Source organism: Vicugna pacos, chromosome 10 (assembly GCF_048564905.1).
Source record: "Vicugna pacos chromosome 10, VicPac4, whole genome shotgun sequence".
Classification (NCBI taxonomy): Eukaryota; Metazoa; Chordata; class Mammalia; order Artiodactyla; family Camelidae; genus Vicugna; species Vicugna pacos.
This window is the reverse complement of record NC_132996.1, coordinates 15252345-15267293: the sequence shown is the minus strand read 5'-3', so window position 1 is coordinate 15267293 and position 14949 is coordinate 15252345. Positions and strand designations below refer to the sequence as shown.

Below are 14949 nucleotides of genomic sequence, written 5' to 3'. Positions count from 1 at the left end.
TGGCTCACCCCCAAATGAGCCATCAACCCATTTCTACCAGTTGTTTACTTTGACACCGTCTAGTCCACACTGTTAATTTTATAGAAGATGGAACTGAATCTGGGTGAGGTAATGAATGATATCAGATTGGAGAGTATGCAAGTCTAAACTCAGCCCTTAGATGTTAAGTCTGCTGTTCGTTCTTCTCCATGAGACTGCTCCAGATGTACTCGACAGAGCTAGGAGATCGATTTCCACTGCTTAACCATTGCAGACATCTGTTCGATATAGGTGGAATAGTAAGAAGTCAAGGGATCCAGTTTTTGAAAAATAACTATGATAACTCAATAGAATGGAAAATGTCATATTTGACAGGGAAGTGATTTCAAGAAAAGTTAAACCTTAATTTTGGTTCAAACCAGTCAACCTACTCCAAATTTATTAGAGATAATGGGATTAGCCTTTAGATTTCTGGTAATTATTTCTTACCTACCAGACAACAACAGAGACATTATCACTAGCAGTTATAGCAGTGAAAAAACATTATTGTAAAAATCTTTGGTAGCAGTGCATTAAAAAAGAAACGGCTAAGAATAATTCTCCATAAAAGAAGATTCCTTTCCTCTTTTCTTGTCAATTGATATGAATTCTTTGAACTTTCAGAGATAGGATATAGATTTTATTCTCCATCAAAAGTGAGAGTAAGTGAGTGTTTGAAAAATAAGCTTATTTAAATTGTAGGGAAGAATTAAAGCACATGATGGCTTCCTGCGTTTGTTACCCATCGTTTAATTCTCTCACATTCCTTTTTTTTTAAATAAAGCAATACTTTCTTTTTTCCATATTTATTCATTTTACATTGTCTTTTTTGGGGGGAGGTAATTAGGTTTACATGTATGTATGTATGTATTTATTTTTAAACAGAGGTCATGGGGATTGAACCCAGGACCTTGTGCATGCTAAGCACACACTCTACCACTGAGCTATACCCTCCCCTCTTCTCTCATTCCTGTTCTTGCTGTTGCCCTCTTGCTCTCACACCCTCTTTCTTTGAGCCTCTTGGTTTGTTTCTACATCTCTTCTTCTGGATCTCCTCTCTCATCACTGCATGTGGGCATGTGTGTGGGTATGTGTAATCTGTCCTCTTTAATACCTCTTACTTCTTCCACCTTTCTCTCTGCTTCCCCATGTCTGTCTCTTCCTTAACTGGCCACAGTTATTGTTGAAATATGCTGAAAATCTGTTTCAATTTTCTACAGTGTTCAAAAACAAAATAAAACAGATAAAATGTATTGTAACCAAAAAGAAAAAAAAGCTCTGTTAAAGCACCGAATAGAAACTGAATAGAAAAGGGTTCAGTTGAACAGAACTAAAGAACTGCCTAAGTGGTTCTCACTCTGAAAGTCAGAGCAGGGTTGCGCAGGAAATAGTGAGGATCTCTTTACCTAATGGGCTGAAGCAAGGTTGTTGTCAGGGGAACTGGAACATCATTTGGGGGAGGGAGCTGTGGAAGGTATTAGATTTAAATGGCCCGAATGGTCCTCTCAGTCTATGATCTGAGGCTAAGGTGCTTTTTGAAGTCTTCCTGCGGATAGAGTCACATATTAAGAATCTGTGTGCAAACCAGCTTAGTATCTGCCAATTTCTAGTGGTCCAGCCTTATTTTCTACTTGTCACATCTGTTTTTGCCCCTCTTTTCCTGCCTTATTTTGGATTAACCATTTTTTTTTCTTTTAGTATTTCTCTTTTGGCTTTTTAGCTCTTTCTCTTGTATTAAAATTTTAGTTGCTCAAGGGATTTAATATGCATTCTTATCTTACTCTACTTAGAGTAATGTTGTGTCACTTAATGTAAAACAGAAGAACCTTGCCCTGCATAATTTTATACCCCATTCCTATATGCCATGTTGTCAAATATTTTACATCCCCATACTTATAAACAATGTAATGTTAACATTTTTGCCTTAAATAATTAATTTACGTAGTTTGATGTTTACTCTGCATGTTTCCTCTGCCCAATTATGGAAAGTCCCGGGCAGCAGCAAGGCCTCTCAAATCTTAGCTCTCAAAGGACTCTCTGTAAATCAGGAGTCAGGAGACATTTGCTATAAAGGAGCAGACAGTAAATGTTTTGGGCTTTGTGAGATGGTCTCTGTTGAAACTACTCAACCCTGTTGGCTGCGTAGTGTGAAACAGCCACAGACAGTATCTGTGTAGATGAGTGTGACTGTGTCCCAATAAAACCTTGTTTACAAAAATAGATAGCACCCCCGATTTGGCCTGCGGACCATAGTTGGCCGACCTGTGATGGATCCCATCAGTGGTAAATGGTAAAGGTTCATATTTCTTACCTATAATCCTGAAATCCTTAGAGCTCTGAAAACCCTAAAGTTTTTTTTTTTTCATAACTCCCTTGGCTGCAAACCATGAGCCATTCTGAACTAAACCAGTAAGAGAACTTCACCATCACTGTCAGGAGACTGTTTATACCCTATTCATCATACATGCAAATATTGATACGTCTTATAGCAGAAGTGGCAACGCGTGGATTAAGAATTGCTGCCCCACAGCATGCTGGAGGTGTTACATGACCGTATAACATTTTGTAATAATAAAAATTCAGAATTCTGTAACACACTTTGGCACCAAGGGTTTCATTAAAGAATTGGGGGCTGATAGTAGTCTAATTAGATGTGAGGTTTAAAAATGATGGTTAAATTGGGCTCTCTAGCAAGCCACAGGTACGTGTGCTGGAGTAAGTTGCCACCTTTCCCAGCTTCCTCTGGTTAGGAGCTTCCTCTTGTGACTCTGGCATTTTAGGGGAACCTCTTGTGACCCTAGTCTCCTCAGGTTCATGGCCCAGGTTGGAATGTCTTTGATTCAGCTGAGTAACTTTTACTCCAGAGAAATAGCAACATAGTGCCTAAACATAGAGTTCTCAGAGAGCAGGGGCCTTTTTGATTTTGATGCTGTAATTGGCAGCTGTTGAACAAGGTTAGGAGTTGAAGTCCCGGAGATTAAGTTAGAATCTCGATTGCATCATGTGTCTTAGATTGTGTCTTTGGGCAAGTCATTTCACTTTGGCAAGCCTCAGTTTCTGAGCCTTGAGCTGGAAAACAGAATGATGATATTACATATCTCCTAGGATTAAAATACAGAGGATTTAGGTAAGTGCTTGGCTCAGAATACACACTCAATAGATACCAGTTATAATTATTTTGTAACTATAACTGGATTAATTGGAAAAACAAATAAGATGCAAGCCACCTTTTCTTGAGTATGGCTCATGCCCTCAGAGGCCAATTCTGATCATTTATTAATGAGTTAGTGTAATATCCAATCTTAGAAAATGCATGAAAAGTCTGTAAACAACTATGAGTTCCCAGAAATTGTTTGCAAAATTTATGTATGTTGTCTTTTAGAGAATATTTATAAATTTCATCTAAGTCTTAAAGAGATTCGTGTTCCAAAAAATGGTTAAGAACCAATGTCCTAAATGTACCCAATCCCATCATCTTTGGAGGATTGTCAACAAGATAGTGATGTTCTGTCTGATCTATTAAGGTTTCCCCCTGGAATAGAGCTGAGCCATCTGAGTCATTTCTTCACTCTCTGGCTTGCAGAACTAACTTGGGTACAGGACATGAAAATTATTTGAACTGATGGAGCTACAGTCAACCAAGTTTATGAACAAATCCCAAGCTGACGTCAGTGCTCTAGGAATGCACAGATAATAAACCCGTATGCAGATAAAAGAGCTGGGTCTTGACCTGAGCCTAAAGACTGAGCACGTTAGTTGACCTGCCCGAAGAAGCCTTACAACAAATGTGCAGCTCTCTTTGGCCCTGGGAAAGTGCTTGTATTCCATGTCCCCTCCCATGAATATACTGAATAGCCAAAAAGTAGAAAACTATATACGAAAAGTCTTATCTTGGCAAACAGCCTGGTTGGAGCAATACTCTTAAACTCTCCAGAACAGAGGAAATATTCAGCTTTCCTCTTGGCTGCCTGGCTTGGAACTAGCTGTCACTTAAAAGCTCAGCTTGTGAGATACTAACAGCTGCATAAGGGACAAACTCCAGCTCACACCAGGAACATGGAAACAAGCTAGACCGTGGTGGCTGGTACAATGTGTGGGCACATGGCATGTGAGTCACGCAGGGATCATGGGACCTTCTCTTGGCAGAGTCAGCTGCAAACAGAGTAGAAACACACCCTTTCCAGGCACACCTGTCAAGCTCTTGCTGGGAGAATACCTGGGATTTTACAGTGGGACACCAAAGGACGTTGACTGTTCTAACACAAGGCAGAGTGAAGACCCAGCCTTGCAACAACTTAGAATGTCATTTCAATGAAATTATCTCTCGTGGGTTTAAAGTCTCATGTGAAGAATCACTTAAGAGTTTAGAGTCTGAGATAAATGTGAATGCTGGTAAGTTCTGGGTACTTAATGACTTCCCTGGAGGCTGACCTATAATTATGAGTAAGTTCATATTTCTTAGGCTTCTCTCTATAAATAATGAAAGGTAAAGTTTCAGAGAAGAAGGCAATTTAGTCCTCAAGAAGGGAGAAAGTGTTCCAGCTGGAGGATACTAAAATAAAATAAGATTTGTAAATTACTGTAGGTACAACAAACAGCCCTGTTTCTGGATTGCTGGACACGGAATTGTTCCTGTTTCAAAATAGTTCTAGGACCCAGGAAGAGATCAGGATACAGGGAGTAACACGGCAAACATGTACAGGGAAACCATAGCGTTGGCTTTTAATCATCTATGACAGTGTGAGGCTCCTGCTCCTAAGCTTGGGTCTCTGGAATGCAGTGGTGATTCCAGGGGTACATTTTGGACATCAGCATTAGTACCTCTTCCTGGCCACAGGAAGTGGGGCTTCCTTTGTCTGTCTTTACTCACTTCGGGATGTCAGAGCTAGCCAAACATGGCCAGGAGCCTAGAAACCACCAAGGAGAGAAACAGGCTCCTCATGATGGAGAGAGGGCTCGATCAGGTTCTATGGTCTAGAGGAGATTTGTGACAATACCTTCCTGGAGAATCTCCGTTCTCATCAAATAGGATCATGTCTCCGGAAACCCCAGTAAAATTGGTTTTCATCAGGGAGTCCAAAAGCTTCCGTCCATCGATTGGCTTCATCGCATCACAGAGGCCCGCGTAGCCCGGGCAGAGGGACATCTGCATGTTGTGGAGCCCGTAGGCCATGGAATAGATCGCATTGATCACAAATCCCATTTTCGAGTCTTGAACATGATGTGTTCTCAGAGTCAGAGAACCTGTTGGAAAACAAATTAGGGATTAACTTTCAGATTTAATTTTACTATAGCCACACCTATGGATTCTGAATAATTACTCTTGGAGTAATGGATCAGAGTTAGAACCAGAGGAAATATTAAGATACAGGTGCCAACATGGTATGCCTAATAGTTGTCTTCGATTTCTAGATTTCTTCCCCCCAAGACCTTAAAGAAAGACCTGAATTCCCAACAGTAACAAGATTCACTTCCTCTGTTACCAAACTCTGGGGCTCGATGTAGGAAAGCACTCTATTTCTGTACCACAACATTTATCTTAAGGACAGATTAATCTCCCAAGTATTTAGCTGTGATATTATACCTCCTTGATTTAGAAACCAACAACAAATCTCCAGTCTCCAAATTATAAAGTATTCTTAGCTGAGCAAATAGATCCCCTACCGTCTTGCCTCAACTTATCTATTTGGATTTATCACCCACCACTTCCAGCTTCACAGGACATTGGCTCCATAAACTGACCTATTTGGAAATTCTGAACTATAATGTTTAAGTTCCATTCATAGTTAGTTAAATAAACTTATTGGAATCTGAGTATACATAAAGGTCTGTGTATGATGATCCAGGGAAACACAAAGATGAATTGGACATGAATTCCACACATAAGAAGAAACTTATTCAGTAATAGAGATAAATTGTATAACTATAGTGAAAGATAGAAGGTGATAAATCCATAATAGATGTGGAGTTAAAATCTATAGAGGTCCAAAGAGGGAGAGACTCCTTCCAAAGAAGGGATCTGGGGAATGTTTCATTAAAGAACTAACATTTGGTATGAGTTATTGATTAAACAAACATGGAGTGCTTGTTACTTCTGGCTGCTCCTGATCTTATTTTCATTTAAAAATTTTTACGTTAAGAATAGAAAATAGAATGAGAGTAGGGAAACCTAGAGAAAAATGAAATAGGTTGTTAAGAGATGATGGTGGGTTAGTCCAGGGTAGGGTTCTAATTATACTTTGAAAGCAGGAAGAATAGGATATGCTAATGGATTGGATGTGAGATGTTAAGGAAAAAGGAGCATCAAGGATTAACTCAGGTTTTCATTTTTAAGCAACTAGATGGATTAGACATTGAGTGTGAGAAATAGGTTGGTGGAGGTGTGGCTCAAAAGTGCTGTCTGACACGTTAAATGGGGAGGTCAGTCATTGGCCAATGTAATTGACCAGGCAAGAGATATTGGTGGCTTAGAGCAGGGTGATGGTCATGATGGTGAGAAGTGTTCAGATTCAGCACACACTGTGAAAATAGAACTGACATGACCAGCTGACTGACTGGAGCTATTTCAGATATCAGACTTCTTTCTGAGTTCCTGATCATTCCTTTAAAAAAACGTAGAGATGCTAGACTAATTTTACTGGCTGTATAGTGTTCCATTGTATCGATGTAACATGATTTATTTTTACTAGTTTCAAAATGTCTTGACAATTTTTTGCTTGGGTTACTGCAACAGCCTCCTAACAGATCTTACTGCCTATAATCTTGCCCCACTCAAATCTGTGTATTTCCAGTGTAGATACATAATGAGTAGACTTTCTAAAGCACAGAACTGATTTTGTTAGTTTTCTATTAAGACCATTCAGTTGATAACCAAATAATATCCTAAATATTATGTCCTGACCTTTAAGACCTTTTGTATCCTGCTCTCTATTTGCCTCTGTATTCTGATCCATTCTATCCTATGTACCGGCTATTTGGAACTTCCTGCGGCCATGTAATAAACTCTTCTTTCCTGTATCTGGGCCTCTGCATTTCACTCCATACACCTGGAACATACTTTCTTGCAGATTTTCTACTGATTAATTTGTGTGTGTCTAGGACTCATCTCCACTCAGAAGCTGCTAGTGACCCTCCTCCAGTTCAGAATTAAGGTTTGTTCTGTTCTTCTGTAGCAGTGGTGCCAATGCTTACCATGCACTAAACATCCTATGAAGAAATTGCCGGTTTACTTATTTGTCTCTGGTCTAGACTGTAGGCTCTGCTTCGTTCTCTTGTGGCACTGGTGGTGAGCTATGGCTGATTCCTGGTACACTGTGGGCTCCCTGAGGGTAAAGATTCTGTGCCATTCAGAGGTAGCCCTTGTACCTACCACAGCATCTGACATGTCACTGGCACTATTAGTACATATTAAGAATACGAATGAGGCCTGATATGTGACAGGATGTCTCCAAGGGTGTCACCAAAACCAGGTCTGGTCTTCAGATTGTCAAATCAGTTTATCAGTGCAGTCACGGCTTCGTAGAACGGCGCTAAACAAAACTAAACATCAGTGCCAATTTACAACAAAATCTGCCAGTGGACCACGCAATTCCAATAAGCAATCTTGTGTCCTTTCATCATCTAATAAAAGTGCATGGGAAAAGTTCTGGTCAAGTCAAGATGGAGTAAGCCGTCTCCACCGTGTTTCTCTCCCACTGGGTGCAGCTAAGAACCCTGAGTGGCATGACTGGAGCAGCTTTCTGATGATTCTGAAAAGTAAGTGGTAACAGGTAGATTGGGGAAGGAAACCAGAATTCAAAACACTATAGAGCCATGCCTGAGAATTGTGGCTCTTTTCTTGCACAGTCTCCAGGCCTAGACGTGAAGGTGTCCCTAAATGTGGAAGTGTGCACAGTTCCAGGAGAGACAGACAGACAGAGCTCTGAGAGAAGCCCTCCTTTCTGGTCTGAGGAGTGGAAAGCGGCACCCTACAAGTCAGGGGGCGTGTGGGAAATCCCACTTTTGTTTTTTATTTGTTTGTTTTTCTATGCAAGTCCCCAGTGCAGTCCCACAGAGATGGTGGTGGAAAAGGCCTTGGTGGCTTTTGGGTGGGAACCTTTTTCTGTGACCAAAGGAACTGTGTCCCTGAAGTATGGGGAAACTCCCTGTTGCTCTTTTCCTTCCTCTAGTCTCTCTCCCCACTTGGCTCCCAAGACAATCCAGCTGAGAAACAGCATGTGGAACAGAGATAAAAACTAAAGCCTCAGGGTTTTGCCTGCAGGACCAGGAAGGGATGAGACAGGCTGGGAGCTAGAAAGTTTCAGGGAGACTGTGGAGAGGGAGGAGCTCAAGGAAGTAGTCACACAAAACTGAATATGAACTCCTGGGCTCCCCCCTGAGTTTTGCAGGAATGGATCTGACACTATTCAGTGCACTGGAGTTTTGAGATGTGAACTGCGGGATAGAGCACCGCCTCGGTCCAAGCCTTGCCCCTCAACAAGGCACATGTGCAGTAAACTCTGATAGCTCTGCAAAGTCTTTGAAAACTGCACTGACAGTGGACCCACAGCCCACAGAAGGCAGGTGCAAACTTGTAGCCTAAAGCAAACCAGGTTGGTTTCCTGGTTTTTTTTTAATCAATATTCTGTATAATATAACATTATATTGAAATATTCGGAATCAGGGACAGTCTGTGATCACTTGGGGGTGATCACGTGGGGATACTGTCAGAGTCCCACTACCTTTTACTGGTCTTCTGTCTGTACTTCCAAACTCTCTACTCTCCTTTGGTTGACACAGCGTTTCTTTTGATGTCTTAACAGAAAGCAGAATTATATTCAATTTCTTTATTCTTGCTGCTTAGGCCCTAGAGAGAAATCCTGGCTTATTAAGTAATTTATTTGTTGACTCATTCAGAGATTAATTAAGTGATTGATTAAACAGACATTTACTGAGTCCTTACTGTGTGTCAGACAGTGTGCTGGGTGCTGGTGATACCAACGTGAGTAACGTGGTATCACTCTCCTCAAAGACACTCAGCCTGTCGGGTGCTGGCTCAGTGATCGTGTGACGGATCTGAGGAGTTTCACATTATTAGGCAAATTTTACAGTCCTGAGTGCATATAATGAATGGCTCATTCTATCCAGCCTTCTTTTCTTATCCACTCAGTGGCAGGAGAGACAGGACATGTTAATTAGCTGGCATGTTAGGGCCCCCGAAGAACTAGACTTCATTCAGCAGTATTTACTTTGTTCAATGATTATTTTTTAGGGTCTCCTAAAAGCCAGACCCTAAGTAGGCATGAGGACTCGTGCCAGCCCAAACCCTCCAGCTGCTCTCAGGCTGGACCTGCCTCACAGCAGCCTGTGGAGAGGAAATGGAAGTTTGGCTCTTCCCTCTTTGCTTCTGTCTTTGCTTCTGTCTTCAGAACGGATCCTTGATTTAGAACACTTAGCATTCAGCCCTAATTTTACTATTGTTGAATCAAATCAGAAGGCTCCAAAAGGATTAGCAGAAACTGAAATCCTTCAATCTGTGATTACAGCTAAATTTTACAGCACTCAAAACATGTTCTTTAATTCATCGGGGGAACCGGAACTTTGAAGTCACTGTTAAGCAAGGGAAATCAGGCTGTCTTAATGCAGAATCAGAGAGTGTCTGAGATACAAGGGGCTTTAGAAGCATCTGGTTCTAGAAGCTGCAGAAAGCAAGCCCTTGGGCTAAATTTGGCCTTTAGTTATGTTTTATTTGGCCTGAGTGCTGTTTAGCGGAAATCTCATATAAAAATCCAGCTTTGTGGACTCTTGAAAAGAACCAGAAGACCTCACAGTACTGGCTTCAGATTCTCACAAGGCAAATGCTGACCTGCTTCCTTATCTTCCACATCACCTCTTCGGCCCCGTACTCATCGGAGACTGGGACCCCATCATCTGGCCCGATAAACTCATTTTATAGATAAGGAAAATAAGGCTGAGAAAGGGAAAAGTCTTTCCCTGAAGTCATACCTTTGGTTTAGCAGCTGGCCCCAGACCCCTGCTGCCCAAACTTTTGGACTAGCGCTATTTTTATAGGGGAGGCAAAGGAAACCATGATTTAAAATTGTTTTCAGCAAATGAACTCATGATCATAGAATGGTGAAACCAGCAGCGTTTATTTATTTATTTATTTAAATCCCAAGTTAGTTCTTTGTGTTAGCTCGTACACTAAATACTGAAATACTTTTGCATTGTCTTCATTATTTCCTTTCTACCCACTAGTAGGGGAGTGATAATAAAGAGAAGCAGCAAGGAAGAGAAGGGATTCAAGTATTTTTCAGGAAGGAGATTATAACTGTAGAAGAGGCCATTAGATAGCATACTGTTAACACTGCAATGAAAAAGAAATTGCCAATTCTCCCAACGTTCATTTATTTTCTGAATCTACTAATTCCTTATGCATCTGGCAAATGGATTCCAGTTGTGCTCAGTGGATGAGACAATAATTTGTTTCCTGCTGGGACAGAAGGGCAGAGCATCCCCCAAGCCAGAATTAATCTTTTGCCATTACATGCTCCCATAGAAATGTGTTTCTACCTCTATCACGACACGTAATCCTTTCTGCCATGCGTTAGAATTATCTATGTGCTTCTCTGTGCCCAGCACAGAGTCTCAGCACCCTGAAGACCACAACTGTCTTGTTTATATTGTTTCCTCCACAGTTCCTAATGCTGTGGCATAGAGAGGGCAATCCATTTCTTCATTAAACATTTACTGAGCATCTCTTTAGTGCAAAAGCCTCTAAACATACCACGAGACGCGGGGATTGGTTCAGAACAGGCCATCGACGTCATGCAGACTGGGCCCACACTGATCTTGCTTATATCGTATTTTCAGCACCCAGAACAGTGGTCAGCACTGTCACTGATATCTTGGTGGGTCATGTGAATGATGGATGAATATGAATAGACTTACTGTATGGAGCTGAATATATAGTGAAACAGACAGAGATATTAATGTTATAGTGAAGTGAAGGTAGCTTCTTGGGAGCGTAGGTTAAGATTCATAAGATAAAGAACTGGTTATGTGATGTAGGGCTTGGACAGGGGACTAGTGATGTCAAGAAGTGAAGAACGGCTTACAGAAGGGCTGAAGAAACTGACGGAATCAAAGGAATCCTTTATCCTTTTCCCTAACACTACGTGTGCAGCACTGGGAGCCCAGAGCTGTAGCCATGGCTGGTAGGGACACCAGTTTCTAAAATCTGTAGCTACTCCAATTTATAACTGTGCCTGAAATAACAGGCAGCTGACCCCTAAATGCGCATATTGAAATGCAAATGGAGGCAGCATCTGCAGAAGGAAGACATGTCTTCAGGGAGCTACAGAAACTCAACGGGGATTGTACACTTCCATGTGCAAAACACTAAATTTTAAATTTAAATGATTCACCATGAGCAGCCGGTTGGCAGCCTTTTGATGGATATGTTATTTCAGATAGCATATCTCTTTCATTCACATTACAGTATTTTGAGGAACTTCCATATGGTGTGTAAATGAAGGAAGAAATCCTCAGGGATATGGAGGCTGGTGGCTATGATATTATTTAAAAGAGTATGCGGAGAAAAGCCATAGCATTCCACTCTCCTTACCTAAGACCGAACTCTAAGGCCAGACCTCTCCTACTTGGCTCCACCCATCTGTCCGTCTTCATCACCACTGTTCTTTTCCACTTTAGTTGTGTTTCATGACGTTTCCTGAGGATGTGGCTTTCCCATCTCTGTATGATGAGCTCCCTATCATATTTTAAAACAGTTTAAGGTTCACTTTTCTGTGAAGGCTTGCTAGAGTTTTCCAGGTAGAACTAGCAGATTCTTTTTTCAGGGCTTCCTCATTTGGAAAATAATACCTTCTGGTAGAGTTGTGACAACTAGAGACAATCCATAAAGAAATGCAGACCTCACAGCAGGCACTGATCACGAAGCTCTGGCTTTTGGTGTGCACCCAGTGCCATCTGACACACGAGGTCACTAGACTAGTCTAAGCTGTTTGCGCAATTAGCACTCCCCACCTTTGGGACTTTGAGCATTGCTATATATATTTTTTTAATTCACAAAATGTTCCAGAGTTTCTGCTTCTGAAAATAAGTGATGCTAAAAATTTAAGTTCCATTAAGACGTTTACTTCTAATTAAAAATAACATACATGCTAAATGAAAACCCCATCTCATATAATAAGCACTATAATTGCAGTAGAAAATTGAACAAAGAAGAATTGCATTTCCGTATATAAAAACTTCTGCAAAGAATTCAGCTGCAAAAGGCAGAGTTCATAAATTGTACACATGGAAGCTTAATTATCATGTCTAATACGAGAGGTTCGATTAGGGTAGAAGGATTTGTGTAAACTGATAGACACTGGATCCTTTTTATCAGAGAATATTTATGAAGCTCCCTCTTCTGAGTGTGCTGGTCGCTGTATCACTTGTACTAGCTTCTTTTTTATAACAGTTACTTTAAAGTCACAGTAATCTCACTTTCAACCATGATGCTGATTATTTTCTATATACCATTTTATTTTGACATAATTCAAAGGCAGTCATTAAAGGGGAGGAGCTGGGAGAAGGGTCCCACCCACACAGGCTGGATGCTATATGCTTGACATTCATTACCTTATTTAACCCTCACAGCAAACATATAAGCTAAGCATTATTTTCTGCTTTGTTTAGATGAGAAAATTTGGGCTCAGAAAATTAAAATAAAATTCCCAATAACATAAAGCTAAAACCCAGTAAAGCAGAATTTGAAACTCAGTTTGCTCTGGCTATATAGACTGCCTTTTCTGTGCCAATATCTTTCCTAATCTTTATTATAAACATACCAAGGTCACTTTTGTGAATGTCATTTTCCTTCAGGTGAAAATGGGAAGAATCATCCCTACTGACATCTGAGGACAGCACTTGAGCAAATGAGAGATTATGTATAAAAGATTCTGATTAATAGCAATGGGTAATATTTATTGAGAAATTACTGTTATTCTAACTTAACCATCACAAAAGCCCTGTAAGTAGAGAATACTGTTAGTCTCATTTTTTATTCAAGTAAACTGAGATTTGTATACTTTAAACAACTTTTCCAGGGACAAACAGATTGAAAACACATCAAATTGTAAAGAATTGCTGGTGTTAGAATCTGGACTGGACGTTTTTCACTTTAGCACTGTATTAATATAGAGACTCACGGAGATATAGAAGGAATACATTAGTTTTCTTATCTTCTAGGTTCGGTCCCAACTTAACTCCATGCCATCGTGTCCCCAGACATGCTGTTAGAGCACCAGACAGATACAACACCCCAGGTCTTTTCCAGTGGATTGGAATCTAAAACAGTGTGTTGAAGACAAAACCCAATGTAACACGGGAACCATAAGCCTAACTGTCCTTGAGGCTACTCAGTGGGAGACTGAGTTTTCTTCTGACTTTTCCATCATCTGCAAAGTTCATGATGGATTCAGTGGTGGCCCAATGTTAGCAACAGATAACCACTTACTACTTACTGTATTTGAGTTTCAATTCAAATATTCATTTTTATAATAATGACTGCTTTGGTTCTATCTAGTGTTTCATGGATTTCTTTTGCATTCCTACAAGGCAGAACAGTATAACTAAAAGAACATAATGAGGAGAACATGGATTTAAATTTTAGCTCTTTGTCAGTCATATGTCCTTGCCTGGGCAAACCAGGAAACCTCTTTGAGTCTTAGTTTGCTCATTTGTAAAAGACAACAACAATAAAATCTGAGGATCAAGAGAGAGCAATTACTTACCATGATAATAAATTAATATTATTATTTTATAATCTATAGATCTGAGAGCAGGTTATACCACTCCTCTGAAGAAATCTGTGAGCTGACTCATTCTGGCCTGATAACTACAGTAAAATAATTCAGAACTGACAATTTATTGCTCTTTGAAGATAATTCCTGCTTCTTAAGTCTAATTATTGCTGGAGCTCAAGGTGGGACCTGCCTTTGGGATAGTAACTCTTGCTCTGTGTCTCTGCCCTGTGTCTGAAATACTCTTTCCTGCTTAGTCTCCAGTATTGATCCATCTTTTTTTTAAAGCCGAGTGGAAAACCATGGAGTTAAAACATTAAATGATTCACAGACATTTTAACTATATATAATCTCTTAGCTTAAAAAAGCCATTTTTCTAACGTATTGTCATGAATAAGAAGCAATAAAGATAAGCAACTGCTTGAACACACAGTTTACTTCCCCATTATGAATTTGCATTGATTTCATTATAACCTGGACGCCAGTCCCTTTGGTTCTTGGGATGACCAGCTCAGCACAAGGCTCAGAGCCACTACATGCCGGAGGGAACTACGGAGGGGAGGGGCTATCTGTCTCCTGACACGTGGTCTTTTAACTAACATGTAAAATACATTCCTTTATTCATGCAACAAGTACTTATTGAGCACCAACTGTACACGAGAGCTGTTCTAGCCAGGGTTTTCAGCAAGTACTTGTTAAGCATGTACCGTATTTAATGAGCTATAAAATCGCCTAGTGGCAGCAGAGAAGTCAATTCCCTGCGTGTGCACGTGGGTTAGCTCATTTGGAGTTCACAGTCTGTGGTTTGAGACTGCCTTGCCTCTTACTCACTGTGTAATCGTGGGCAGGTCACTTAACCTAAGTATTTTTTCTTCCATGTTTAAATAAAAGGACACTAAGAGAAGCTAGCTCATCAGATCGATGGGAGCATAAAATGAGACAGTGTCGGGAAAATATGGGTAAGAATAGAGCCTAGCAAGCAAATAGCTGTTTATTAAATGTTAATTATGATAATGATCATGGTAATGAGACCACTTATATCGCTCCCAATTACTGAATTAAGCTATAGCCATCTTCATTATTTGGCTGCGTAGAATCCAAATCCCTTTCTAATGCTGAGGGACTCCTCCTCGTACTCAGATTC

At 40.4% G+C, this 14949-nt stretch overlaps 1 protein-coding gene across 1 annotated transcript in view; it reads right to left on the bottom strand.

The window, feature by feature from the left end:
• Nucleotides 1-14949, bottom strand: part of GRM5 (glutamate metabotropic receptor 5) — a 374881-nt gene that overhangs the window by 87379 nt on the left and 272553 nt on the right. The window contains exon 4 of the mRNA XM_072969029.1: nucleotides 5016-5262. Within this exon, the coding sequence (XP_072825130.1) occupies nucleotides 5016-5262 (247 nt within the window). The remainder of the gene's footprint in view (nucleotides 1-5015; nucleotides 5263-14949) is intronic.